This window comes from Pongo pygmaeus, chromosome 20 (genome assembly GCF_028885625.2).
Source record: "Pongo pygmaeus isolate AG05252 chromosome 20, NHGRI_mPonPyg2-v2.0_pri, whole genome shotgun sequence".
Taxonomy (NCBI): domain Eukaryota; kingdom Metazoa; phylum Chordata; class Mammalia; order Primates; family Hominidae; genus Pongo; species Pongo pygmaeus.
In genome coordinates this window covers 15,641,244-15,668,761 of record NC_072393.2, presented here as the reverse complement: position 1 = coordinate 15,668,761, position 27,518 = coordinate 15,641,244, and the positions used below count along the sequence as shown (strand labels likewise).

General features: G+C 56.0%; 1 protein-coding gene across 1 annotated transcript in view; it reads left to right on the top strand.

Moving 5' to 3' along the window:
* The window catches only part of BRD4 (bromodomain containing 4), a 71,714-nt gene extending 46,508 nt beyond the window's left edge, over positions 1-25,206 (top strand). The window contains 13 exon segments of the mRNA XM_063658738.1: positions 4,787-4,996; positions 5,690-5,889; positions 6,369-6,664; positions 7,701-7,811; positions 17,236-17,288; positions 17,394-17,763; positions 18,515-19,102; positions 22,008-22,140; positions 22,142-22,371; positions 22,508-22,638; positions 22,766-22,971; positions 23,052-23,295; positions 23,591-25,206. Of these exon segments, the coding sequence (XP_063514808.1) occupies positions 4,787-4,996; positions 5,690-5,889; positions 6,369-6,664; positions 7,701-7,811; positions 17,236-17,288; positions 17,394-17,763; positions 18,515-19,102; positions 22,008-22,140; positions 22,142-22,371; positions 22,508-22,638; positions 22,766-22,971; positions 23,052-23,295; positions 23,591-23,659 (2,841 nt within the window). The 3' untranslated portion in view covers positions 23,660-25,206.
* The last annotated feature ends 2,312 nt before the right edge of the window (positions 25,207-27,518 follow it).

Below are 27,518 nucleotides of genomic sequence, written 5' to 3'. Positions count from 1 at the left end.
GAGCTTTTTATTTCTACTTTTTTTTATTCATTTATTTTTGGAAACAGGGTGTCATTCTGCTTACTGTAGCCTCAACCTGCTGTGCTCAATTGAGCCTCCCAAGTAGGTAGGACAGCAAGCGTGTGCCACCATGCCTGGCTAGTTTTTGTATTTTGGTAGAGATGACATGTCACTGTATTGCCCAGGCTGGTCTCAAACTCCTGGGCTTAGGTGATCAATCTGCTTCAGCCTCCCATACTACCAGGATTACAGGCATGAGCCACGGCGCCTGGCCTGTTTCTTAGTTTTATTTTCTGTGACTTGGGGAATTGTTGCCGTCTCTTCACTTTGGTGTTGTCTGTGTGCCTTCTTCACAAACAACATTGCCCCTTCATCATTCATGTTTGCATTTCCCATCCTTGAAGGAGTTCAGGCTTATTTATTTATTTATTTATTTATTTATTTATTTATTTATTTATTTTGAGATGGAGTCTCTTTCTGTCGCCCAGGCTGGAGTGCAGTGGCACAACCTCAGCTCACTGCAACCTCCACCTCCTGGTTCAAGCAATTCTCCTGCCTCAGCCTCCTGAGTAGCTGGGATTACAGGCGCATGCCACCACACCCAGCTAATTTTTGTTTTTTAGTAGAGACGGGGTTTTGCCATATTGGTCAGGCTGGTCTTGAACTCCTGACCTCATGATCTGCCTGCCTGGGCCTCCCAAAGTGCTGGAATTACAGGCGTGAGCCACCGTGCCCGGCCAGGCTTTTTAATTTTAATGCAGTTTTTGTTCAGGGCCACCCGGTGGCAGTGGCGCCCTTAGATTGGTGCCTTCAGCTCCTCCACCGCTCCCTCTCTCCCACTCTCTTGAGAAGACGGGCGCAGCTTTTGCCCACACGGCTCACATTGATACCCATGCCCTTCATCTACCCTCACAGGAAGAACTCAGCAGAAACAAATTCTCTCCCAGCACCAAAGGTGACTGTTTTGAGCTACTTTACTAAGAGAAAGAAAAGAGAAAGCACCATTTGATGTGTTCTAGCCCTTCCTTCCTCATTTTTGTCTCATTTTTTCTGTCCTCTCCTGACACCCTGGAGCCACCTCCTTTTCACAGATTTTCTCCAACAAAGATTTTTGGGTTTTAGGTGTTTTTTTTGTTTTTTGTTTTTTGCATTTTTCTCCTTCTGGGAGGGGAGTAAGCCTGCCTGAATGTAGAGTTTACCAAGGCCACTGGGATGTCTGTCACACCACAGACCCTGCAGCAGAAGAGTTTCTTCCTACATACGGGCTCCAGGTGCCGGACTGGAGTAGACACAGGCCTCAATCTCAAGGGGGCCCAGTGCAGGCAAGGGGCTGGGGGGTGCTGTAGGTGGGCTGCCTGTGGCCCAGCCTGCTTCGCCTGCCCTTGGGAGGGACAGCTCTCTGGCAGTGCTTGGTAGAGGTGTTTCTGTTTGAGCAACAGAGTTGATGGTGGAGGGTTCCAGAGCAGGCTTCTCTTCAGTGGGCAGTTGTGTTTGTTGCATTTCAGGCTTTGTTTTTCTTACTTCTCTCTACTTTCTCTGCATCAGCAGGTAGAGAGCAAATTCTCCATCAGGGAAGGGGAGGGACAAAGCCCCAGCCCTTGCTCACCTCTTCAAGAGCTATTGGGACCTGCTTAATTGGGTCTCTTAATTTGGCTGGGCCCAAGAAGTGGGATTATCTGGAAAGTTACTTGGAAAAGGAGCCACTTTATTTTTCTCTCTGAGCCTCTAAATTCTGGGGTCCTTGAGAAAACCTGTGTTCCACAGCCTGACAGCTGAGATACTTGTCTGAAACCAGTGAGGTGTGCTGAAACTGAGAAGCATGACCTCAGACCCAGACCTCCAGAGGAGTGGGGTGTAGGTTATGGGATGCCGGGCAGGGGGCTGGGCCTCAGCTGGGTCTCAAGAGACTGTCAGCCCAACAGAATGCCTGCACTCGGTGTTCCCTGGCGGATGCTGGTACCTGCTACCCCTCACCATTACCATCCTCCCTTGTGAGAGGCTTGCCCTCGGTGCATCTTGAATCGGGCTTTACTGTCCTCTCGCTGGCCCCATAGCACCCCTGACTGTGTTCTTTCACTCTCAGGTCTCAGCACACTTCCAGTTCATGGCAACCCCTTGCTGCCCATGTGTTCATTCGCCTTTTTGTTTCCAGCTAGACTGTGAGCTCCTTGAACAGGGAGCTCATCATTCCTGTTTACCATCAAGCTGGTACTTGGGGACATGTGACTGTTGCAGCCACAGAGCAAGGTTTTCCTACAGCAGCCCTGGGCCCACTGGCTTGTGGGTTTCCCAGGATGCCCCCCACTCAGGCTACAACAAGATTTCTCACGTCCAAGAGACAGGGAAGGATGACAGGGTCACACAACTGGACACGCCAGGAAGCTGGCAGTTCCCAGTCCCGCCAGTGTTAGTTTCTCGTCCCAGCTGGCTTTTTGTCTTGTATTTTTTGCTGTTTGTTGTTGGGGCCTTTGGAGAGCCAGGGCCATAAGCACCCAGGGAATGGAAGGAGGCCTCAGAGTGAATGCCACACACCCCCACCCCAGCATTTACTCAACAGTCGTCACCTGGCGGGGAGGAACAAGGACATCCTCAAGTCTCGAAGCTGGCCCAGGCTTACAGACCAGTTCGCTGAGGTAGCTACCACTCAGTAGAGGGCACTCCCTTTGTCCTGGGAGGCATAGCTGATAATCTCCCTTCATGATGTCCTGGCACTTCTGAGGCCCACTTCTCTAACCTGCTTCCTGCTGCTTGGCAGCAGGCCTGGCTCTTCCAGAAGCTCATGTGGCCCCAGCTGCCTCTTGGAGTCATTTTGGGACTTGAGCCCACCCACATCCAGGGCACTACCCACCTGGCATGTAGCCGGGTGCTGCAGGGCTAGGGATCTATCTTACTGTCTCGCTGGGGCCTCCACTCTGATGTGAAGCCCCCGACCTTTTCCTCCCTGGGCCCCACTCCTGGGAGGCTAACTGGTGATGGCCTCTGGTCATCCTTTCTTGTGTATCTTCTTCCTTGCCTCAGACCTGTTCAAGGAGTTATTTCTGAATAAAGTTATTTGCTGGGCACAGTGGCTCATGCCTGTAATCCTGGCACTTTTCATTGTAGACCATCTTGTGGGAGGATCCCTTGATCCCAGGAGTTGGAGACCAGCCTGGGCAACATGTCAAAACCCCGTCTGCACAAAAATTTAGCTGGGCATGGTGGTCTCAGTTACTCAGGAGGCTGAGGCAGGAGGATCTCTTGAGCCTACGAGGATGAGGCTGTAGTGAGCCATGATTGAGCCATTGATTGCATTCCACCCTGGGCAACAGAGCAAGGCCCTATCTCCAAAAAGAAAAAGAAGAAGAAAGAAAGAAAAAAAAGTTATTGGGCCAGGCGCAGTGGCTCACGCTGGTCATCCCAACCCTTTGGGAGGCTGTGGCAAGTGGATCTGTTGAGGTCAGGAGTTTGAGACCAGCTTGGCTAACATGGTAGAACCCTGCCTCTGCTAAAAATACAAAAATTAGGTGGGCATGGTGGTGTGCGCCTGTAATTCCAGCTACTTGGGAGGCAGAGGTTACAGTGAGCTGAGATTGCGCCACTGCACTCCAGCCTGGGTGAAGACTGTCTCCAAAAAAAAAGAAAGTTATTGGCTAAAAGAAGTCATACTCCGGGTGTCCTGGAGGGGAGGGAATCAACACCACAGTTATGTGGGATGCCTGCTCCAGCAGTGTGGGAGAGGAAGCCTCAAGGAGTGTTTCCTGAGCCATCATGAGGGGATTCCAGGGCCATGGTCCTCTCTGAAGCATTGACACGTGTGTGGGGGAAGGTCCTTGCCGTGGTGTGTTTCCACAATGATCAGTTTATTCCTGGTTTAAAGCAGGTCCCAGAATCCTGCTGGGAAGCGAGGCCTGTGCTTCTGCCTCTGTCTTGAGCCATCACTGGATTGAGCACAGCGCCCCTGGGGTAGGGCAGGGACTTGACAGCTGGCTGGCAGTATGTGTGGCCAGACCCCATTGTCCATGCATGGCTGCTGTTCCCTGAGCTCCATGACCCCACGTGGTTCCATCTGATTGCTGGATCTTAGCGTTGAAAGGTCTTAGGGTCTCCTGCGCACAGTGGCTCCCTCCTGTAGCCTGTCCTCAGTGCCCCACACCTGCTGCCTAAACCTCTCTTACCTTGTCCTGCGTGTGCTGGAGATGCCTCCTCCAGTGGTGCAGCCCTGCTTGGTTAAGTGCTCCAGGGGCTTTCTGAGGAATGAGGAGACCGACTTAGACCCATGTCTGCTACAGCAGAGCCTAGTCACCTAGAGGAGGTGCGCTTGTGGCAGGTACATTCCCACCAGGGACCTCTGCACGTGCTGTGTCCTCTGCCTGGAATGCCCTCTCAAACCACAGACGACTCCTGCTCCCCTGCACGCATCTGGCGGGAGCCTCGGCTGTTTTGGGGTTTGGGGATGCCCTTGGTCCAGTACCATCTGTCAAGCACCCCCAGACTTCAGTGAGCTGGCTGTCTTAGTGGCCTGGGTCTCATGTCCTTGCCTGGGCGGTGTCCTCCAGGGAGTGAGTGCCCGGCTGTCTCTGGACCACCTTGTTCTTCAAAGTGAGATTTGAGAGAAGAGCGGTGGAAGAGTTGTCAGGCCCTCGGCTGGCCCTTGCCCCTGTCTTGGCAGCAAAGAGACAGGATCACCATCCTCTGTCACCCTTGGTTGCTTTCTGTTGAGTTGGCCCCAGCAGCCAATGAGGACAGGTGATGCTAGACTGCGGCCTGGGTACCCAGCAGCCCTCACAGCATGTCTTTCCCTCACCAGGATGTGTTCGAAATGCGCTTTGCCAAGATGCCGGACGAGCCTGAGGAGCCAGTGGTGGCCGTGTCCTCCCCGGCAGTGCCCCCTCCCACCAAGGTTGTGGCCCCGCCCTCATCCAGCGACAGCAGCAGCGATAGCTCCTCGGACAGTGACAGTTCGACTGATGACTCTGAGGAGGAGCGAGCCCAGCGGCTGGCTGAGCTCCAGGAGCAGGTGAGGGCATTGGTGGCTCCATTCTTAATCCCCACAGTCTGTGGACCAGGGTGGCCTCCCCAGAAGTTTCTAAGAGATGTTCTTGGTTCTGAGTTCCCGAGGGAGCAGAATTCCCACTGGACCACCTGTGGCCTTTTCCCCTTTGCTAGGTCAAGTGCATGTTGATCATACACATATGTATGATATATGTGTTGAGCTTGCGGTTGGGGATGGGGAGGGACATGGCCATTTTCTGGGCAGAGAGGAGGTGGCTTGATCCTTTCAATATCTGGAAGGAGGAGGTTGAGCCAGGATGTTCGTCTTTCCTGGGGCTACTTGGTTGCTCCTCTCCCTATAGCCAGTCATCAGGCCCTTCGTGCCTGACGTGTCTGTGTGCTCTTACTTAGGTTGTTAGGGGCCCTCCTGGGATCAGGATGGCCGTGAGACTTAGTGTCTGTCTGCTTGATCAGCTCCTCTGGTGAGGAGGACACTGGCAATCTTTGGAGTTGAGTGAATGGGTGGAGATAGGCGTGTTAGGAATCTGGTTAACATGACAGGCGCAAAGCTGGGGGCCTTCCCTTCCCCTGCCTCCCCTGTGCCCACACCCTGATGCCCCAGGTGCTGTTGCATGTTTTTTGGAGCAGACGCCTGGGTCTTGGGTGACAGGAAGGTGGTCTCAGCCCTGAGTGTGTGTCTTGCCTGTCTGGTCCACAGCTCAAAGCCGTGCACGAGCAGCTTGCAGCCCTCTCTCAGCCCCAGCAGAACAAACCAAAGAAAAAGGAGAAAGACAAGAAGGAAAAGAAAAAAGAAAAGCACAAAAGGAAAGAGGAAGTGGAAGAGAATAAAAAAAGCAAAGCCAAGGAACCTCCTCCTAAAAAGACGAAGAAAAATAATAGCAGCAACAGCAATGCGAGGTCTGTGTCCCCTGAATTTGCCCTGGGTGGGGACCCTCCTTCCAGGGCCTGCTCTGAGACTGTGTGGGCTACTGCCCCTCCCTGTCCTCGTTGGGTGCGGAGGCTGCCCCTCTGCAGCCGTGGCTCCACAGGCCAGGCTGGTGGCCACTTGCACACAGGACTTAGCTGCACTGTCTCTGCCTCTTTGTAGGATGAGCCTTCGGAGCTCACCATGTTTGGTTGGGGAGGATAGGCGGCAAGGATGGGGCTGTAGCGCAGCCCCCACTCGGGCAGCCTCCAGTCACAGTTTGCTTCGGTCTCCGCTGGGTGCTCCCAGAGATTGAGTTGCCCATGCCCTGTTTCCTGTGAAGGCCGGTGGGTGGGGGGGTATGGGAAGGGCACCCCCTGCACCCCTTCCCCCCAAAATACATGTGGAGGAATGAGTGCCTGGCTTCCTCAGGGGGCCCGTTCTTGATGGTGTCTGCATCGTCCCTTCGTAGCAAGAAGGAGCCAGCGCCCATGAAGAGCAAGCCCCCTCCCACGTATGAGTCGGAAGAAGAGGACAAGTGCAAGCCTATGTCCTATGAGGAGAAGCGGCAGCTCAGCTTGGACATCAACAAGCTCCCCGGCGAGAAGCTGGGCCGCGTGGTGCACATCATCCAGTCACGGGAGCCTTCCCTGAAGAATTCCAACCCCGACGAGATTGAAATTGACTTTGAGACCCTGAAGCCGTCCACACTGCGTGAGCTGGAGCGCTATGTCACCTCCTGTTTGCGGAAGAAAAGGAAACCTCAAGGTGGGCTTGGGCCCCCTGGGCATGGGGGTCCTTCTGTGGGCACCCTCAGAGTAACTTTTCCCTCCTTGCTCAGTCCACTCTTTCTGCGCCCCCCCCCCTTTTTTTTCCCCCCAATTGTAATATCTGTGTTCTTGACACAAACCTCCGAAAGGTTGTGACATCGCACTCGCCCCTAGGCTGTCAGTGCCTTTCTAGATATCTGACTGGTGGTGTCTAGGGCCCCTCTGCACTTTGTTGCCTGCAGCTGTGTTCTAAGCCGGAGCTACTTTCAACCCAGGCTGCCTGCTGCTGAGTCTTCCTCCGGCCTCTTTGGGGAAGGAGGAAAGGCGGGTCTGCAGGGTCCCAGGACCTGTGTACCGATGCGTTATGCAGCACTGAGCCAGCCTCTGTCCCTCTCTAGCAGGGACAGTTCGGTGTGGCATCCTTTCTGGACTCTTCCAGGCAGCTCTTTTGTGTCACACAGCTCATCCTGGCCTACGGCTTTCCTCTGAGGATTGGTGTCAGGGCATTGCACACAGTCTTTGTCCCCAGCCCCGACTGGCTCCTGGGGTCCTTGGGCCCCTACCTGGGGCACACCACATGATGATTCCGGCGTGCATCTGAACAGCTGTTGCTGAGAGACCCCCGGGGGTCTCTCCCTGCCTTGCGTTATCTTTGGGCAGCATGTTCCTTTTGGATCCTCTTCTTCCCCTGCTAGAACAGTAACTGGGAGAATCCAAGCCTTATGCCCAGCAGTACCTTGTGTTAGGAAATTACTCCTCTGCCTGGTCTCTTGAATCCTTGATAAACCCCCCAAAGGAGACTTTTTGAGAGATTGAAGGAACCTTGAAATTCCAGTGTAAGCAGTCTACCCATGGGAACTGTGGGACCACATGGGTTCTGGGAGTGGCAGCTGGCAGTTGGGAGCAGCCCCTGGGCCCACCGTGCACAGGCTCCTCACTGGTCCTTCCTTCAGATGGATGGGGTGTGCCCATGGCTTAGAGCGGCTTCCTGGGCCATGGCCCTGCCTGACCAGCTCCCATTGCTTGGGTTGCAGCTGAGAAAGTTGATGTGATTGCCGGCTCCTCCAAGATGAAGGGCTTCTCGTCCTCAGAGTCGGAGAGCTCCAGTGAGTCCAGCTCCTCTGACAGCGAAGACTCCGAAACAGGTTAGGTGACTTGTGTCCTACGTGTCTTACCAAACGCCTCCCACGTGTGCCTGGCACTAGCTCGGTCCTGTGTCCAGGATGCTAGAGCCCAGAGACGGCACTCCCAGAACTTGCTGGGTTCCTCTGTCTGCCTGTCTCTTTGTTAACTGTCTCCCTGGGGCCATGAATAGCCCTGCACTCTGTGCAGTAGTGTCCATTCTCTCGGCCTGGCCGTCATGCTCTCCCTGCCAGGGGCTGGTAATGGAGGATGAATGGCCAAGGGCGTTGACACTGCGGAGCCCTGGATGGTGGGCGGGGAGGCTGGGCCATGAGGACTGTGGGCGTGGGGGCCCAGGCTGTGCTGTTGACCTTGATGTGACCGCTCCCAGCTTTCTGCCCCAGAGGAGACTTCGTGTCCCCAGGGCCTTCCCCGTATCACAGTCACGTGCAGTGTGGCCGCTTCAGGGAGATGCTTCGCTGGTTTCTGGTGGATGTGGAGCAGACTGTAGCTGGCCAGCCACATTGCCAGTCTGCTGCTGGCCCTGCCATCACCTGGGCCCCGGCCATTGCCTGCCTCTCCCCAGAGTGTGCTCGTTGCTGTGTTGGCTGCTCCTGAATCTGCCCTAACTCCACATGCACCTGGACTTGCGTGTCCCTCCTGCAGTTCTAACTAACAGTCCCTTCTCTTCAAGCCCCGTGGGTCTGCACGTTGAACCCCGGGTTCCCCATTACAGCCCACCTTCTGAGCAGCAGCCTCAGTGGGAGGTGGAGGCAGGTAGCGATGCTGGGTGCCAGGTGGGAGTGGAGAGGGGACTGCTTTCCTCCAAGTATGCACTTTCCTCATTATTCTCAGGGGCGCAGATGCTCAGGCTGGCGCAGGGGAGAGGCTAGGGAGGGAGCCATGGTACCCAGGAGGCCTGGCGACCAGCCCCTGCTGAGAGATGGAGCTAACATCCTGTGTTTATGACCAACGGGGTTGCCGCTAGGCTGGTGCAGCTGTCAGTGAGCTGGCGTGCTGCAGACCACCTGAGAGCTGGCCCAAGGGTCTCAGGCAGACTGGGGAGTGGGGATCCACAGTGGGAAACCTGTGTTTTGGCAGCAGACTACTGCATGTTCTCCCACGGGCCTGTCCCATCCCTGGGATTTTATTCTAACTAGAAATAAATGCTAACCCTCAATAATCAGTGCATGTAAATAACTTGATCATGCCAAGGAAGATTGAGGACCCCTCACCACAGCTGGGGAGAGCCATGTTGCTCTGAGGTGTGTGTGCACAGGTGGGGCAGGGGCAGGTGGCATCTCGGGCCTTGTCAGTATTACTCTTCCCTTGGACAGCCTGGTGCCCTCTGCTTCCCAGGTGAGTGAGGAGACTTGCCTTGAAGTGGGCTGAAGGACCCTCCAGGACTCCAGATGCCCACATTCTCTAGCACAACTGCATGCAGAATGCCGTGGGCAGCTCACTGGCCTCCTGGCCTTCCCTGTCGCCATCCTACACCCTTTCATCTCTAGCCGTTACTCTCCCCACACTGCTTTTGTAATCCATCAGCCAGCAGGAGGCGCTGCACCCCATTGGCTGCCCAGGAAGGGCTGGCTCTGCCACCCGAAGCTAGGGCCCCCACTTGCAGCAGAGTGAGTGGGGTGAATGGCTGTATTCTTGGATCCAATTAGCATTCCTGGTGGCCGCTGACTTTTCACTTTCCGTGCCAGCCAAGCCTCCAGCTTGCCTTCCTCTGGGTTTTTGCACCTCCTGTTTTCTAGTTGACTTCTCCTACCGGAGGTTTTGTAGCCTTTTCATCTGAGGATCTGAGTGACCAAGTGGAAACCCCAGATACTGAAATTGTCAGGGGACCTGATTAACTAAAATGACATGGCGTGGTCGTGGCGGGGTGCTCCTTTAGCCCTCACAAGGCAAGACACCTTAGAGGGCTGTGGACATCACATCCTGATTTCCAGTGTGTGATCGTGGTCTTTGCCCTTGGCCTCTGCGTCCCTCTTCTGGGCTCCTCTGCTTTGGGAGAGGAGTTGGGAATGTTCCTGGTTTCCTGAGCGAGTGCCCCACACCCCTCCTGCCGCTGCCGAGATTTTATTATTTTTTCACTCCCCCACTTTAAAAAAAGTGGAAAGATTGTGCAACAAGTAATCTGAGAGTCCTGGGAACAGCTGTCCTGGCGGGAAGGAGGGAGAGATTTACAGTCTCAGAGCCGCTGGCTCCCAGGCTCCCAGGCTCCCAGGCTCTGGCGGTCCAGCCCTGGCCGCTCATGCAGCTGCCTGGGCTCTGGCCTTCCCCTCTTCCCAGGCACCCTCCCCACCTTGGGTTTTGCCTGGCTCCCTTTTGTCTTCCCAATCCTGGCCAGCAGGGGCTTTCCTTTGCCTTCTGTGTGCACTGAGTGAGCTCTGTCGTGGGCCGGCAGGGTGCTTCTGCTCTCAGGAGGGGCTGCTGCGAGAGTTTCGTGCGGCAGATCCTGAAGTAAGAACCCACACCCTGGCACCAGTAAATACAGCCTTCTGCTGCCCTGTCCCGCACAGGACTCTGCACTCTCAGGGCGGGAGGCAGAGGGGGCATAGCTCCTTCAGCAGCTGCTCTCCTGGGTCCAGGAATCCTGGCAGCCCTGATGTCCATGGCCAGTTACAGGCAGCTCTGCCTTAGCAGGGGAGTGGGTCAGGGTGGGGGAACATTATTTCCCTTTGGTCTTTTGGGGCCTAGTTGATTTGCAGGCCCCCCCCCCCTCCCCCGTTCTTGTGTTTCCAGTTGGATTGGAGCCGAAATTCCTGAAAGGGCTTATTTTTGTCACTTATACTACGGGGTTAGTTCCGCTGACACGGCCCTGAGACATGAATCACCAAAAGAAAACGAATGGAGTCACTAGATTGAGGCTGGGGGGTGTGATACATGAACACCCCTCTTGGCAGCTATCCATAGACCGGGATGCTGTGGACTGATGCAGGCATGAGGTGGTCCTCTGGGACCAGGCTCCAGTTCAGGGAGCCACGGAACACAGGCAGGAGGAGGATGGTGGGGGTGGGTGCTGCTTTCCCAGCTGTGTCCCAGGCCACCATGTATTCCCCACCCTCTGCCCCAGCAGCATGCAGTGCAGTGGGCCAGCCCTACCACTTCCTCTGATTCCAGCTATTGCTTGGGCTGTGGTCTTTCATTGAGCTGTGATTCCAGCTAAAGCCTGGAGCTGCTTGAGGATTCTGTATTGAGACAGGCAGGGGTAGGGCACAAATGCCACCCTCCCACCACCCCTAGGGCATCTGCAGACCTGGGTGGAGCAGCCTGGAGGAAGACACTGTCCCAGGTGGGCTGTGGACAGTACTGTGGCTTTGCTGTCATTAGCACTGGGGTTAGGTCTGCCCAACACATGGGGCAGGGCATGTCCTAGGAATCTTCTAGCTTTCACATGTCACATTGCTGACATCTCGTTCTTCCCAAGTGTCATGGACAGGTCTTTGTGAGCAGAGATGTCCCCACAGCTTATGTCCCTCTTAGGAATACCCCCTTAACCTCAGCTACCTGGGCTGGGACAGGGTCTCAGGGAAGTGTGAGAGATCCTCCTGGGCTTTGGTCTGGTGGTCTAGATGGAGTGGGAGCGCAGTCCAGCTATTTTAGTCTCCTGGCTTCCTTTTCCCAGGATTGGAGCGTGTGGGTGTTTCTTAATAGCTCCAGGGGAAAAAGGAATGCTTGATGTTTTGGAAAGATTTGAGCTGGGAAGTGCAGACAGAGGCCATGGGGCGTTCTTACCACACAACCAGCCTCAGCTTCCTGACCCCCAGGGTCTTTGAGGGACTTAGTCATATCTCCAGGCCTGCTGCTTGCCTGCTCCAGAGTGTGGCACTTACCTAGGGGAATGCTGAGGACCCTGGAGGTGGGGGAGTAGGAAGAGACTTGAAGATGGGGTGGTAGCCTTTCTGTCTGCACAGCCAGGTGACTCCCCCCACAAACAGCAAGCATTTGCAGCTGGAGGGATTCTGGGGCTTCATGGGCGGGTGAGGGCGAGCCTTGTGGAATGTGGCCCAGAGTGAGAGGCCGCCAGTGGGCGGGTTTTTCCCATGCCCGCGCTCAGGGGCTAGGGAGTAGCACATCGGTTGCATCCGTGACTCCAGCAGAGGCATCCGCTCTGCTGCGTGGGTGGGAACAAGCCCAGTGCCCCTCCCTGGTCCAGGGAGCCATGTTGGATACCCCAGAAAAGGAAAGAAAGGACAAGACTTTATTCCTTAGCCTGTTTCTTTTTCTTTTTTTCCTCCTCCTCAACAGTGTATATAATAGGTTCTGCTTTTTAGAGTTTGAGCTTTTTGTTTGGGGGATCTGGAGGAATGCAGAGATGAGGCTGTTTGCTCTTTCCCCTCCACTGGGGGTCCTGCATTCTGGTACCTCCTTTCTTGTAGACCCAGGAGGAAGGGCTGGCATCGCCTTCCTGAGACTAGACAGTGCACAGCCCCTGGGTGAGATGAGCTCAGAGTCAGTAGGGGCCTGGTGGGCTTGCCACACCTGGCTGGTGGGACAGGGCAGGGGCACCACTCAAATTCAAAAGAAGCCACTTGAGGGCAGTAAAGGAAATGCCGGCGTGCGCTCAGGCAGGGCACACGTGGAGCTTGCTAGTGGGAACCAGGGCCACTCTAGAAGCTGAGCAGGCTGGGGGTGGTTTCCGAGGCATCCATGCGTTCTGCCTCCGTGACCTTTCTAAGTGGGTGGTGGGTCTGTCCCTACCCAAGGTTAGCCAGTCACGGGGCAGGGCTCCAGTCTCCAGTGCCGTTCTTGTGCCCATCAGCCACCAGGGCGCAGGAGGTTGGCTCAGTCTGCGGTTCTTCTGTTCTTGTGACTTAAATGGTACATTCCACACCATTTCTCTCACACTGGTTTCTCTCTCCCTCTACGTAGGTCCTGCCTAATCATTGGACACGGACTCTTAATAAAACGGTCTTCAGTTCCAGATTCCTTCCCAGCAAGCTATAGCTTAAGTCCATTTTCTTCCGTGAAAGGGACAGGACTCCATCAAGTTATGGAATTCCTCAGAGCCCTGGGCCTGTCCCCCGGGGTGGATTAGTCATGTCCAGCAGCACACGCCTAGTCCCGCCTTCGGGAAGGCTGCCTGCCTGGCCAGCCGCCCGGGCCTCCCTGTGTAAAGACTGCCTGGCTGTCCTGCCCAGCCTCCCTGGTTCTCTGGGGTCCTCTGGGTGGGTGGCATCTCCTGGAGGGTGGTGACAATCCCCAACACATGCATTCATGTGGTGCTGCTCTTTGTGCAAAGCCAGACCCCAAGTATGTTTTCTCTCTTTGTCCCATCCCTCTTTTTCTGGGACTTTGGACCCTAACTACTTCCCTCCTGAACCTTGCAGTGACATCAGTCCAGGAGAGCTCTCGTTCCGTGTGCAGAAGAACACTCTGACCTCTAGAGCTGTCCTAGATAAGGAGTGGAAGCTTTAGAGGCAAGACCTCTAGACCCTGGAAGGCTCAGTGAGGCTCTTCCCACAGCATGCTTCTCACTGATGCCCTGTAAGGCTCGAGCCACTGCTGACTCTGAGCCTTTTGGAGTCTTTCCTCCTTCGTCTCCATTGTTCCCGTGCATTTCCAAAAGCTTAAGTTGCCTGGCGGGCATTTCCCCAGTTTCTTTGGTCTCCGTCTTCTCAAGTCACGCAGGGAAAGTACCTCCTGGAACCAGGCTGCAGTATGCAGGACCTTCCAGGCAGGCACTGGTGAAGGGCCTTGGGCCCATCATCCTGCCAACCCCACCTCACCCCACCCACCTCCTCTAGTGGGGTGGGTCTGGGCTGGTGGACCAGAGAGGGTGTCACAGACCCTCAGGGACTGCCCCATGGACACCTCTGATTGGTGTTAACGGTGTGAACATTTTCCCCGTCTTCAGTCCCTTAGAATGACGACAGCCCCTGGGGTTGGGGCAGGCAAGGGTGGCCACATCATCCAAGCCCTCCCAGAGGCACAAATAGGCTTTTTTGCTCTAAAAATAAATACCGGCCCTTTTTTGGTCACAAATCCAGCATCTCAGCAGAAAACTGCCTGACATGAAAAGTCCCCTGAGGAACTGCATCTGCGTTTCAGGGGCTTTTCATTTTTTCTCCTTTTTTCAAGTGTAGATTGTGGGTGCTTCCTAAAGGCCTGCCTTCTTGTGAAACTGGAAGTGGGCTATCACCATGGGCAAGCCCTCGGGTGCCGGCTCCCCACCCGCCTGGGAACCCTTCAGCTCTCCTCAGCTCCTTGGGCTTGAGCAGCTGCAACTGCCCCAGATTTGCTGTGGAAGCAGGGGCTAGCCCTGGCCTCACCAGGGCCTCCCGGGGCCCTGCATTGATGCTCAGGAGTTCCTGGGCTGCTCTTGATCCTCTCTGGGCATCCAGCTTCCAGTTAAGCTCCGTTTGCCAAACAAACTGTTCTGAGCTGCCCTTTGGCCTGCGCCTGATGTGTTCCTATTGCAGTCCCGCCTGCCTGAGACAGGAGCAGGCGGGAGAGCCTTCATGCCCAGATTCCCACAGGACAATTGGGGAGCTGCTGGCATTGTCTTTCTGGGAAGATTCTGCTTTCTTGGACCAAATGGCAGCCTGGATTCCCAGTGTCGGGCCTGCATGCTGCCCCCGACACACACACGCACACGGACGCACACACACGTGTGCACATGGGCCGTAGCCACACACACATGTGTGTACACATGGGCCATAGCCACAAGCCAGCTCTCCTCCAGGGTCCTTTCAACCTCGCTGTCCAGGGACCCTGTCCTTCTTGCCCGTGGGGCTTCCATCTGGCAGAGAAGGCTCAGGGCTTGTTGAACTTGAAAGCTCGTTAGACTTAAGCTGTCACCTGTGCTTGGTGCCCCAGGAACAGCCAGAGAGGACAGTGCCCACTCATTGTCCTTGTTGGCAGCCTCCTGTGCAGGAAGTGCCAGCCGGGTCTCGACGCACCAGCTGGCTGTGGGTCCTGAGGAGGGGCGGGAGGCGGCCGCTCAGTGCAGACGGGGACTCCTCTCTGTCCTGACCTTACCCTCCATTACCTCCTTCACTGGAGTGGGGCTGGGGGGTGGGTGGAATCAGTGTTTTAATCGGATTTTTAAAAAACATTTTATTTCTTTGTACAATTACCATCCTATGTAAAGATGAAATTTGTGTTGAGTTGAAGATTGTCATGGAATAAAGATCACACCGTACTTGAGGCCATCTTCATGTAACCCTTTCTAGAGAGTTTTGTGTGGGGGTGTCTTGGGGCTGGTGTGTTGTGAAGCTGTGCACTTCCTGTCTTGTCTTTTACTGGTAACTCTGACACAAGGCTCAGACCACATGGGCCAGATGGGGCTACCTCTACCACCAGCCCCTTCAGGCATCTGGTCCTGGGGGTCTGCCGTGCACATGCCGCCTTCCCTCCCCAACTTTTTAGGCCTGCCTTGCCTGGGGGCCCCAGCACTTGCAAGGGGCCCTGGAGACAAGTCCTCAGGATATTCCCTGTGGCCTTTCCAAGGCAGCTGAGACATGCCCCCTGGAACCCCCCACAGGCCTTGCTGCACTTTGTCCGTACATCTCCTATGGGCCTCTGCTCACAGCCTGCAGGCTGTGAGAGGTTAGAGTGACCATCCCTCTTTTACAACTGAAAAAACAAGGTTTCTTCCAAGGCCACGAGACAACAGGCAAGCCCCAGCACGTCCTTCCCTTGCACACACACTTTCTCCCTGAACTCTACATCTGGACACATCCCTGAGGCTTCTCCTAGTCAGACTTCACACGGTGGCCCTGCTTCTTCCCCCTACCTTCCGCCTTCTGCCCCAGGTCCTCTCCAAGGTGTGCCCAGCATGCCCCCAGACAGCGTGGCTCCATCACCTCCTTGCGCCGGGAGAGAAGCCCTGGCCTTTTCTTCCCAGTTCCCTAGTGTGCAGAGTACCCCTGGTCCTGTGGCTGCCAACCTCTGCAGCCAGTGCTCCTCCCCCCACCACCACAGCAGTCAGACTCCCTGTTGCCCTGACACTGCAAATCTACTCAAGCTTTCCCTTCTGTCATGTCTCGCCCACAACAGTATCTCTCTCACCAGATGTCATACTCTGACCCAGAGCGTCCTGAGCCCTGTATGCAGGTTTGAGGCGGGGCCCCAGGTTCCCCCATGTCCCCAGTTGCAGCCCCTAGTCGTTTGTACGAGGACGTGTGTCTGTAGCTGCGGAGGTCTGTGTCTGTGTCTTGTCTCGTGTGGAGTGGTGAGCTCTTACAGGGCACAAGGTCCTTCCCCATCCCTTTTGGTGTCATGCTGCACTGAGGGCCACGTGCCTCACAGAAGCTTAGCGTGGCCCTCCACGAAGCAGATCCAAGTGGAAGGAGCCTGGATATGGGCAAAGCATGTGTCCTCCAACACCAGCAGCAAGAGGCAGCACCCTGACAAGGAGCTCAGGCGAAGCCAGGCAGTGCCATGAGGTGCTTCTCAGTGACAGGAATCCAAAAGGCGCCATATCATGGGCCCGGCCTCCCATCTGGTGGCGGGCGACTATGTGACCTGCCAGCCCATGAGCACTGACCAGGGCTCATGTCCCCCTCTGGGGCTTGTACACCATCCATGTTTGGTGAGGGGACATCCAACTGGCAAAAGTCCCTTAGTGTAAATCTCTGGGGTGAGGACAGAGGTGGGCACGCTGGCTCTCGAGTACACCTCGCAGGGGCAGACACACCCTGGACCCATCCACCCGACTGTGGTGCCAAGCCATCGGCCCACAGGAGTGGGGGCGCATGCTGCCTTCTGTCTGCAGCATGGTGACTGTGTCCCAAAGCAGGGACTTCTGAGGTCCGTCTACCTCTTTAGTTGCTGGTCATTACCAGGAGGCCAGCCTTCTTTTTTTTTCTCCCGGAGTGGGCTCTCTGTGTTCTCCCTTGCCGATATGTTGCTCCCCGTCCTGTGGCGCTCTCAGCCCCAGCTGAGCCTCTCTCCTTCCCTTTGGAGGATGGAAAGGAGTGGGCCTTAGAGGGCCATGCAGTTGGATGCCCCATGAGAAGCTGCTTTTTAGCCACGTGACCCTAGACAAGTCCCTTCTCTTCTGAAGCCCCACTTTTCTCAACTGTAAGATGAATGTGACCGTTGCAACCATCACAGGTTGTTGGAAAACTGAGCAGGTTGCTGTCCAGGCCATGCACTCAGTCACTATAGTGAGTGACTGACCCTTGAGTAGTGGGAGGCGTTGGGCAAGCTCTCAGCTTCCGGTGCAGCTGTGGTGATCTGAAGCTTGGCAGGGGAGGCTTTTTCAGGCACAGTCCCTGCTAGGAAAAGCAGCAGGCAAGTGGGTAGGTGACGCCTCGCATGTCTCTCCCTCCGCTGTGATGACCAACTCATCCCTCATTGAACTCTGCTGCCCTTTCTCAGGGTCACTGGTCCTTCTCCTGAAAGTGCCCTGTTTTCTCGTCTTTCTCCATCCAAGGCCAGCTCACTCACCTTCTCCCCCAGAGCCTCACTACCTTCTCTTTTCCTCTGCAGAGATGGCTCCGAAGTCAAAAAAGAAGGGGCACCCCGGGAGGGAGCAGAAGAAGGTACATGGGCTCAGGGGCATCCTTCATTAGGTGGGACGTTGGGTCTGGCCCGGGCCAGTTCTGCCTGCCTGACATCAGCCTGTCTGTCTGTCTCTCTGTCTGCAGCACCATCATCACCACCATCAGCAGATGCAGCAGGCCCCGGCTCCTGTGCCCCAGCAGCCTCCCCCGCCTCCCCAGCAGCCCCCACCGCCTCCACCTCCGCAGCAGCAACAGCAGCCGCCACCCCCGCCTCCCCCACCCTCCATGCCGCAGCAGGCAGCCCCGGCGATGAAGTCCTCGCCCCCACCCTTCATTGCCACCCAGGTGCCCGTCCTGGAGCCCCAGCTCCCAGGCAGCGTCTTTGACCCCATCGGCCACTTCACCCAGCCCATCCTGCACCTGCCGCAGCCTGAGCTGCCCGCTCACCTGCCCCAGCCACCCGAGCACAGCACTCCACCCCATCTCAACCAGCACGCAGTGGTCTCTCCTCCAGGTGAGCCGTGGCCTGCCCCAGTGTGGGCTGAGACCCCTTCCTGCCTCGGTTTACCCATGTGGTGTCCGAGCACTCTGGCTGGGCAGCCTCTTAGCCTCAGCTGCTCTGGTCTCTAGAGGGAAGATCCGTGGCTTCTCGGGGCCATCTTTGAAGTTAAAGGAGATGCCTCAAGACAGGTCTTGCATGGAGTTATTAACATGTTGATTCAGAAGATTTTTGTTCTTGTTTTTGTTTTTTAAACACCTGACATCATTTGAGTAACAATCTAGACGATTTTGACTTATTTCTCCTGCTGGGCCAGGCGTCTTGTTAGATGGGAAAAGCTGGGACCCCTCTGCAGCTTTTCTCATCAGGGGTTGGGGGATGCACTCATGTGATGGGATTCCTCCCACGGAACCTGGACAGCACTCGCCTGGGGGATATGGGGACAGGGCCACCATCCTGGGGGCCTGGGGAACGGCCGGGCAACAGCCGGGCAAGTGAGGGACCAAGCTCTGCACTGAGGCCTAAAGGGCCATTGTGAGCATGGGGAGCAGGAGCTGGGGACACAGCATAGGGCAGGACGACACTGCCCTAAAGCTCTCTCTGGAAGCTGTTTGCTGCTCTGGAGTTTGTGGGGGAGGCTACGGTAGATGGGGAGGGAGGCCAGTAGGAGACCACTGGAGTCCAGATGAGGTCAGGATGGAGCAGAAAGGCCAGGCTGGGGCCACAGGTGCTCAGGCCTCACCGCCTCGGTGTTGTGTCCTTCCAGCTTTGCACAACGCACTGCCCCAGCAGCCATCACGGCCCAGCAACCGAGCCGCTGCCCTGCCTCCCAAGCCCGCCCGGCCCCCAGCCGTGTCACCAGCCTTGACCCAAACACCCCTGCTCCCACAGCCCCCCATGGCCCAACCCCCCCAAGTGCTGCTGGAGGATGAAGAGCCACCTGCCCCACCCCTCACCTCCATGCAGATGCAGCTGTACCTGCAGCAGCTGCAGAAGGTGCAGCCCCCTACGCCGCTACTCCCTTCCGTGAAGGTGCAGTCCCAGCCCCCACCCCCCCTGCCGCCCCCACCCCACCCCTCTGTGCAGCAGCAGCTGCAGCAGCAGCCGCCACCACCCCCACCACCCCAGCCCCAGCCCCCGCCCCAGCAGCAGCATCAGCCCCCTCCACGGCCCGTGCACTTGCAGCCCATGCAGTTCTCCACCCACATCCAACAGCCCCCGCCACCCCAGGGCCAGCAGCCCCCCCATCCGCCCCCGGGCCAGCAGCCACCCCCGCCGCAGCCTGCCAAGCCTCAGCAAGTCATCCAGCACCACCATTCACCCCGGCACCACAAGTCGGACCCCTACTCAACCGGTAAGTGGTCCTCACCTGCAGACTCTGGGGAGGCTGGTGCTGGGCCTATAGTTTTGTCCTCAGGAAGCCGGAAGGGTTAACTCATGCTTCAGGCTGCAGTGGGTTCAGAGCTGAGCCTCAGCCTGGAGAGGGACCTGGAAGGGTCATTGGTGCTTCCTACAGTGTGTGTTTATCAGGTGTCTCTCTTGCTTGTGAGTTGAGATCACCCAGAATAAGGTGCCTCTGGTCCCTCTCTTGAGTCGGGAGCACGACAATGCTAGATGACTTCTTGCTAGGTGGGGAAGCTAGGAGCCCAGGGGAGGTACCTGATGCACCTCAGGAGGTCAGGATATGCTTCCAAGAGGCAGTGATCACAGACAGGTAGCAGCTAACTTAGAAAGCAGAGTGAAGAATGAAGTTCAGGGAGAGCCAGAACCATGGTGGGGAGCACTGAGCTGGAAGCTCAAAGGCAGCTCAGAGCCCGTCCGGGACCTGTCCTCATCACCTGTTAGCAACTTCCAGCCCAGTCCAGGCCACCCTTTTCCCATTGACAGCATTGGTCAGGCCACACCCTCTCACTTTCCCTGGGCGCTTAAGTGTCAGTAACCAAAATGTCCTGGCTGGCTCCGGCAGGGGACGTTCAGGTCAGTGCCGCCTGATGTGGTGCTGCAGGGTTAGGATGGAGGGAGGGTCCTGGCCTCAGCAGTGTAGATGGTGCTGCCTGTCTTGGGTGTGTACCGGGTGCTGCCTGCAAATCGAGCAACGAGGCAGGGCTGTGATTACTCCTAACCCAGCAAAAGCTGCTGGATGCGGGCTGGGTGCGGTGGCTCACGCCTGTAATCCCAGCACTTTGGGAGGCCAAGACAGATGGATCACCTGATGTCAGGAGTTTCAAGACCAACCTGACCAAGATGGTGAAACCCTATCTGTACTAAAAATACAAAAATTATCCGGGCGTGGTGGCAGGCACCTGTAACCCCAGCCACTCGGGAGGCTGAGGCGGGAGAATCGCTTGAGTCTGGGAGGCGGAGGTTGCGGTGAGCTGAGTTCGTGTCACTGCACTCCAGTCTGGGCAACAGATTGAGACTCCGTCTCAAAAAAAAAAAAAAGTTGTCAGGTGCCAAGTGGATCGCTGCGTGCCCTGAGCCAAGAACAAGCTGCCTGTCCTCCCTGGGAAACACTGGTGTTGGGCCTGGCAGCTGTGCGGCTGTGCCTGTTAGCTGTGCGGCTGTGCCTGTTCTCATGCGAAGCAGGGCTGGGCACCTGTTGGGGGTGATAGACAGGGGATGCAAGGCATTTAGAAGAGTCAGCACTCGGGTGGGTGCACCAGGCACCTATCGGAGCTGAGGCAGGTCTACTCCAGCCAGCTCTACTTCAGGTCCCTGGCCGTGACCCAAGCCCCAGCAGGCTAGGATGGGGCATCAAGAGCAGTGTGGATTGGGATCCTGCTAGGGGCTTTATGCCAAAAGCCAAGTTGTTAGACTCCCAAAGAGACTTAACAGGCATCCCTGGGCCCCCAGCCAGCTTTCAGGAGTCATCCGTGAGCCATCCTCTGAACCCACCAGCAGGCAGGCGGTTTCTATAAACTACAGCCCCTGGAGCCTACTGTTGCCCAGGTCAGCCTCAGCAGGTGCTGAAGGCACTGCCTCAGGTGAGTGGGAGGCTGTTGCAGTCATGTGCCTGTGGATCCCTGGCAGGCCAGACCTGGCGCCCTCCAGCACTGAATGGAGATGGCAGTGCCCAGAGTGGTCCCTATGTGCTAGAATTGGAGGAGACGTCAAGGCCAGGAAAACCAGCCACACACGGCAGTGGGCTGCGGGGACAGCTTGGGCCTGGCCACCATGTGGGCTCCAAGCAGCTGCAGCGTCTTCTGGCGTTAGGAGTGAGTCCTGGCTCTAGAGAGGCAGGAGGATCTACCACACCTGGGGCATTGTGGTTTGCTCCAGGCCTATGAAAATAGATGCCTCCAGCCAGCAGGGCTCCTGGAGAACCCAAGGGTGCCTATGCTGGCAGACGGTGGAAGGAGATGGGCATGAGGCTAGGCTGGGAGCAAAAGCGTTGCAAAGAGGCAACCTCCTCTGTGGACAGTATGGCTTGTCCCGAGCTGGAGCTAGCCAAAGGGCGATGAGGCCCCTTGCCTGCAGGGATTCCAGCAGAGAGAGGCCACGTGTTGGATGGGTAGCACTCAGCTTCTCCAGCTGCACAGTCCCGAGGTGCTGGTTCACTGTGATTGAGGGCCCAGTAGTCCCTGTGGCTGCTGGATCCTTCCCAGCCTTGGGTTGGATGCAGGTGTCAGGCTGGCCTGTTTCCTAAAAGAGACAGCTCCAGGCCCTGTTCCGCCTGCTCCCCACTCGGCCCAGGTGGAGGCCAATTCCAGGCTTCCCTCTTCCGTGGGGCGTGCAGGCTGAGTGGGGAATAGGACCGTGGGGAGGGTCCTGAGCATCCCCACCCCCAGGACTGGGTCTTGCACCCCCTGCAATCATCTAGGTGGGCCAGGCTAGTTGGCCGGAACCCAGGCTGAGCTTTGTGGGTTTAAAAAGTATTAGGGCCCAGGCCCTGCCAAGCCCACATGTGTCAGGATCTGTGTTTTCCACAGCATCCCAGATGATTCTGATGCACACAGGAGGGTCAAACACCAGGACTGGTGCCACAGGGCCCCAGAAAGCTCTGCTGCACACTGAGTTATACCCCACGTGCAGGGGGACACAGGGCACTCAGCCCTTTGCGGGAGGGGTCATGTCCTCACCAGGCCCAGTCACTTGCATGGGTCTTCACCCTTTCTGAGCTGGGCTGATGGACCCTTGTCCCAGGGCCTGGGCGGCACATGCAGGTTGTCCATACAGCCCATCTTTTCCTTCCCGACAATTCTCTCAGGGCCAGCAGCTCTAAGCCAGCCCCTTGACACATTCCTTGTCCCCTCTCCTAGGTCACCTCCGCGAAGCCCCCTCCCCGCTTATGATACATTCCCCCCAGATGTCACAGTTCCAGAGCCTGACCCACCAGTCTCCACCCCAGCAAAACGTCCAGCCTAAGAAACAGGTAACTGGCAAGGCTGGGCCATAGTCCCGTGGGCCAGGGCCGGGGGTGCCTGCCCACCTCACCGGCCGCTGTGCCTGTGCCATCCCAGGAGCTGCGTGCTGCCTCTGTGGTCCAGCCCCAGCCCCTCGTGGTGGTGAAGGAGGAGAAGATCCACTCACCCATCATCCGCAGCGAGCCCTTCAGCCCCTCGCTGCGGCCGGAGCCCCCCAAGCACCCGGAGAGCATCAAGGCCCCCGTCCACCTGCCCCAGCGTGAGTGCCCTCCCTGCCCACAGCCAGGGCTCAGGCCCCCCCAGGCCCGTGTTGGACATAAGCTTGCTGTGGGGCTGGTGGACCGTGCCCCACCGGGGTGAGGTGGGCCAGGGCCCACCGGCTGTTCATGTTCCAGGGCCGGAGATGAAGCCTGTGGATGTCGGGAGGCCTGTGATCCGGCCCCCAGAGCAGAATGCACCGCCGCCGGGGGCCCCTGACAAGGACAAACAGAAACAGGAGCCGAAGACTCCAGTTGCGCCCAAAAAGGTCGGGATGGAGGTCCATGGGTGTCGCTTGCCCCTTGGCCCTGGAAGGTGCCATGCTGGGCATGCCCCCTGCTATGCCCTTTAGGCACAGCAGACCCATCATCCACCCCAACCTCTCTGTTCTGCAGGACCTGAAAATCAAGAACATGGGCTCCTGGGCCAGCCTAGTGCAGAAGCATCCGACCACCCCCTCCTCCACAGCCAAGTCATCCAGCGACAGCTTCGAGCAGTTCCGCCGCGCCGCTCGGGAGAAAGAGGAGCGTGAGAAGGCCCTGAAGGCTCAGGCCGAGCACGCCGAGAAGGAGAAGGAGCGGCTGCGGCAGGAGCGCATGAGGTGGGCGAGGGCTCTGGGTGGGGCATGGGGACTCTTGGGGCCACACCAGTCCCCAGGCTGACTGGGGACCCTCTGCCCAGGAGCCGAGAGGACGAGGATGCGCTGGAGCAGGCCCGGCGGGCCCATGAAGAGGCACGTCGGCGCCAGGAGCAGCAGCAGCAGCAGCAGCGCCAGGAGCAACAGCAGCAGCAGCAGCAACAGCAAGCAGCTGCGGTGGCTGCCGCCGCCACCCCCCAGGCCCAGAGCTCCCAGCCCCAGTCCATGCTGGACCAGCAGAGGGAGTTGGCCCGGAAGCGGGAGCAGGAGCGAAGACGCCGGGAAGCCGTGAGTCTGGAGGCCTGGTGGGGACCCTGGTCTAAGGATTAGCTCCTGGGGGAGCTGGGAAAGGCGGACTGGAGCCTGGACAGGGGGGGCAGCGGGGGAGCCCAGTCCCTGCTGGTCGGCATGTGGTCCTCTGGACTCAGGTGTAGGACCCTGAGTGCTGTGTGGACGGGGTGGGCGCTATGAGGGGTCAGCCATGGGGAGGGCTACGGGCTGACTGCTGGCAGCGGGTATGAGGGCTTGGAGCTGCAGGGTGGCTAGGTCATCCTCCTGACTCCCTTCTTCCTTTCTCCTCCAGATGGCAGCTACCATTGACATGAATTTCCAGAGTGATCTATTGTCAATATTTGAAGAAAATCTTTTCTGAGCGCACCTAGGTGGCTTCTGACTTTGATTTTCTGGCAAAACATTGACTTTCCATAGTGTTAGGGGCGGCGGTGGAAGTGGGAGCAGCGGCCAGGGGATGCCTCCGGGCCTGGCCCTCCTGCATGCTATGCCCGGGGCAGGCCTGATGGGCAGCTGAGGATTGCAGAGCCTGTCTGCCTTACGGCCAGTCGGACAGACGTCCCGCCACCCACCACCCCTCACAGGACGTCCGCTCAGCGCACGCCTTGTTACGAGCAAGTGCCGGCTGGACCCAAGCCCTGCATCCCCACATGCGGGGCAGAGGCCCTTCTCTCCGCCAAATGTCTACACAGTATACACAGGACATCGTTGCTGCCGCCACCGTGACTGGTTTTCTGTCCCCAAGAACGTGACGTTCGTGATGTCCTGCCCGCCAGGAGTCTTTCCCCACACCCCAGCCGTCGCCGCCCGCTCCCAGGAGGCCAGAGCAGGCCCACGTGGGCTGCAGGCGGGCAAGGCCAGCCCACCCCCTCGCTGGCACTGACTTTGCCTTGAACAGACCCCCCCGACCCTCCCCCACAAGCCTTTAATTGAGAGCCGCTCTCTGTAAGTGTTTGCTTGTGCAAAAGGGAATAGTGCCGTGGAGGTGTGTGTGTCCATGGCATCCGGAGCGAGGCGACTGTCCTGCGTGGGTAGCCCTCGGCCGGGGAGTGAGGCCACCAACCAAAGTCAGTTCCTTCCCACCTGTGTTTCTGTTTTTTTTTTTTTCTTTTTTTCTTTTTTTTTTTCTATATATATTTTTTGTTGAATTCTATTTTATTTTTAATTCTCTCTTCTCCTCCAGACACAATGGCACTGCTTATCTCCGAAATGGTGTGATCGTCTCCTCATTGAGCAGCGGCTGCCACCGCGCTGTGGGTAGTGTGTGACCGTGGCTGTACTGTATAGTGAACATAGTTGGCATACCTTTGTTTGAAGTTTGTTGGTGACTCCACCAAACTGGTGTGAAAAAAGAAAAATGCTCAAAAAAATCCACAAAAACAAAACACACAAAAAAATCCTGCCTATATTTTACTCAGTTTCAAACTTTATTAGTCTATTTTTAATTATAAAACCAGAAAGCTGCAATTTCTTTTCTTTCCCCTCCACCCCACCCCCCTACCCATTTGTTGGCTTTTTTGTTTTTTAATGTCAGATCTGTTGAGTTGGTTTTTTTTGTTTTTGTTTTTGTTTTTGTTTTTGTTTTTACTGAGAAAGGAAGGGCCAAGGGATGAGGTGGGCACCGGGCCCTGGGGGCGCCACAGACTAAGGCAGAGACTCCCCCACCTGGCGCCCAGCCCCAACCAGCTGGCCGCTCCTGCCCATGCTTTTTTTTTTTTTATTTTATTTTTATTTTATAATTGGAGCCCCTGGTGAGGTTACGCGTGCCATGAGAACCCACTCTACACCATGACGCTGGTGCCTCAGTGTTGGCCAAACTCTGGAGTCACTGACTGGTTTGACTTTCATACGGTGAATATGCATTTGGTCTGTACTGATCATGGAATAAACACATCTCTCTTTTTTTAATGCTGGCGTCTCCCTGACATTTCTTTGTGAACCAACTGTTGCCTAGGCTAGGCCCAGGGGACCCCCTGGACCCGAGACCACCTCTGTACAGGAACTATAGCCAGGGATTACCTAGCCCCTCTTCTGTGACCTGTCCCTGTCTGCCCTGGGCGGGAGCCACGCAGGCTCATAGCAACCACCCCAAGCTGAAGCTGTGACGCAGAGCTCGGTACCTATCCTTGTGGACCCTGGCCGAGGTGGAGGGTGTGCCAGCAGAACCCTGGCCGAACTCCAGACAGTATTCTTCCCCTCCGCCCTACTCCATCCTGTCCCCCCACTCACCAAAGGACTCGGGCCACTTCTCCCACCTTGCCTGCCTCAACCTAACTCCTTTCATTTAAGCTCAGGGTTAACCAGATATTCTTAGATGTTAAGTCTACATCCCCCAAAATAGGATCCTCACCCCCTATGCACATACACACACATTCCTGTCCAAGAAAGCCCACAGGTGGCTGCTCTGCCTGTGTGCCCACCTGTGTATGCACATGCCCCAGCCACAAGGCACGGGTGATGCCCAAGAAGAGCCCCTAAGATGTAAGATACAAGTATATAATTTATATGTATGCAGAGACAAACTGATTGAAACATTTCTAGCACTGTTTATTAACCTACATCCCCTCTTTTTGACCTGAAACATTTCTAGCACTGTTTATTAACCTACATCCCCTCTTTTTGACCTGAAACATTTCTAGCACTGTTTATTAACCTACATCCCCTCTTTTTGACCTGGAAGGTCCTTTATTGTCTTTGGATCTGCCAAACCTCCCTGTGAGGGTGTGGTTCAGGCATCCAGCCAGAGGCCCTCTCACTTCTTCGATGTCCCTGCCCACTCAGGCACTTCCTCATATGCCACTGTGCTGCTTCAAGTGTGACATATTTAGGTTCTTTGGGGTTTCTTCCATCTCATCCCACCCCCTCATTTTTGTTCCTTGTTTTGTTCAGACACTTCCCCAGCCTGGGTCCAGCTGCTGAGCTGGATAGTTTTCTCTGCACCTTCCTGCTGAAGATTTAACTCTGCCATGGCCTTCTCCACACTTCCCTGATGGGTGTCTCTCTACCTGGGTTGTAATTAGAACTGGGATCTATTTAATTTCTCCAGCCATTTCCCAACCCTTCCCACAGTACTAGAAATCTTAGTCCTATACCAGAGTAAGAGGTGTGTACAAGCCCCCACTGTACTGTATGCACGGATCGCTTGGCCAATAATTATGTCAGTGAATCTGAGACTTGTATTAAACACTTTAGACATTTGTAGAAGGGAATTCGTAGACTTTTCACTTATATATGAAAGGGTTGTTTTTTTTTTTTTTTGTGCAGTTCTCATTGCAAAAATAAACATTTGTACTGAGTATAAAGTTACTCTCCTGTGACGGCTGCTGTCTTTTTGTTTGAGGGTAGACTTGGGAGAAGTGGGGAGGTGAGGGCGGGGTGTCAGTGATGTGTAGGAGAGGAAGAAGGGAGGTTCCCCAGACACCCACCACCCGTGCGTCCAGATGAGCGCAGTCGGTTGGGAGAGATCCTGGGAACATCAAATTGTGAGATAATTGATTTAATGGAAGGTATAAAAGAAAAGCTGCCAGGCACGGTGGTTCACGCCTGTAATCCCAGCACTTTTGGGAGGCCGAGGTGGGAGGATCGTTTGAGGTCAGGAGTTAAGAGACTAGCTTGGCCAACATGGTGAAACCCCATCTCTACTGAAAAATACAAAAAATTAGCGGGGCACAGTAGCACACACCTGTAGTCCCAGCTACTCCAGAGGCTGAGGCAGGAGAATTGCTTGAACCCTGGAGGCGGAGGTTGCTGTGAGCCGAGATCACACCACTGCATTCCAGCTTGGGTGATAGGTGAGACTCCCATCTCAAAAAAAAAAAAAAAAAAAACAAAGCTTTGATGTAGGCTAATCACCCAACAAAAGAAAGGTAGTGGTTAAGTAGTCCAGGGAGAACAAAAGTTTGTACAGTATGGGTAATGTAATCATAGCAGTCTATTCAGCTCTGAGATGCATTGTTCACTGAGGCAGAACATAAACCACTATTCACCTTTAAGTAGGAACTTCATGGACTTAATTATGGTCCCAGGACAGTATAATGTTTAGCAGCCTTGACAGTACAAAGGTATATGGATAAAAGTGGGAGGTGGAAAGGGGCAAGAGGTGACAAGTGGAGTGTTTTTTAAAAGAAACTAACGGAAACAAAAAATGGCACATCCAGGGGTAGTGATGTGAGCAAGTCAGTGGCTGATGTCACACATTGGTTAACTCAAGAAATAGAGGC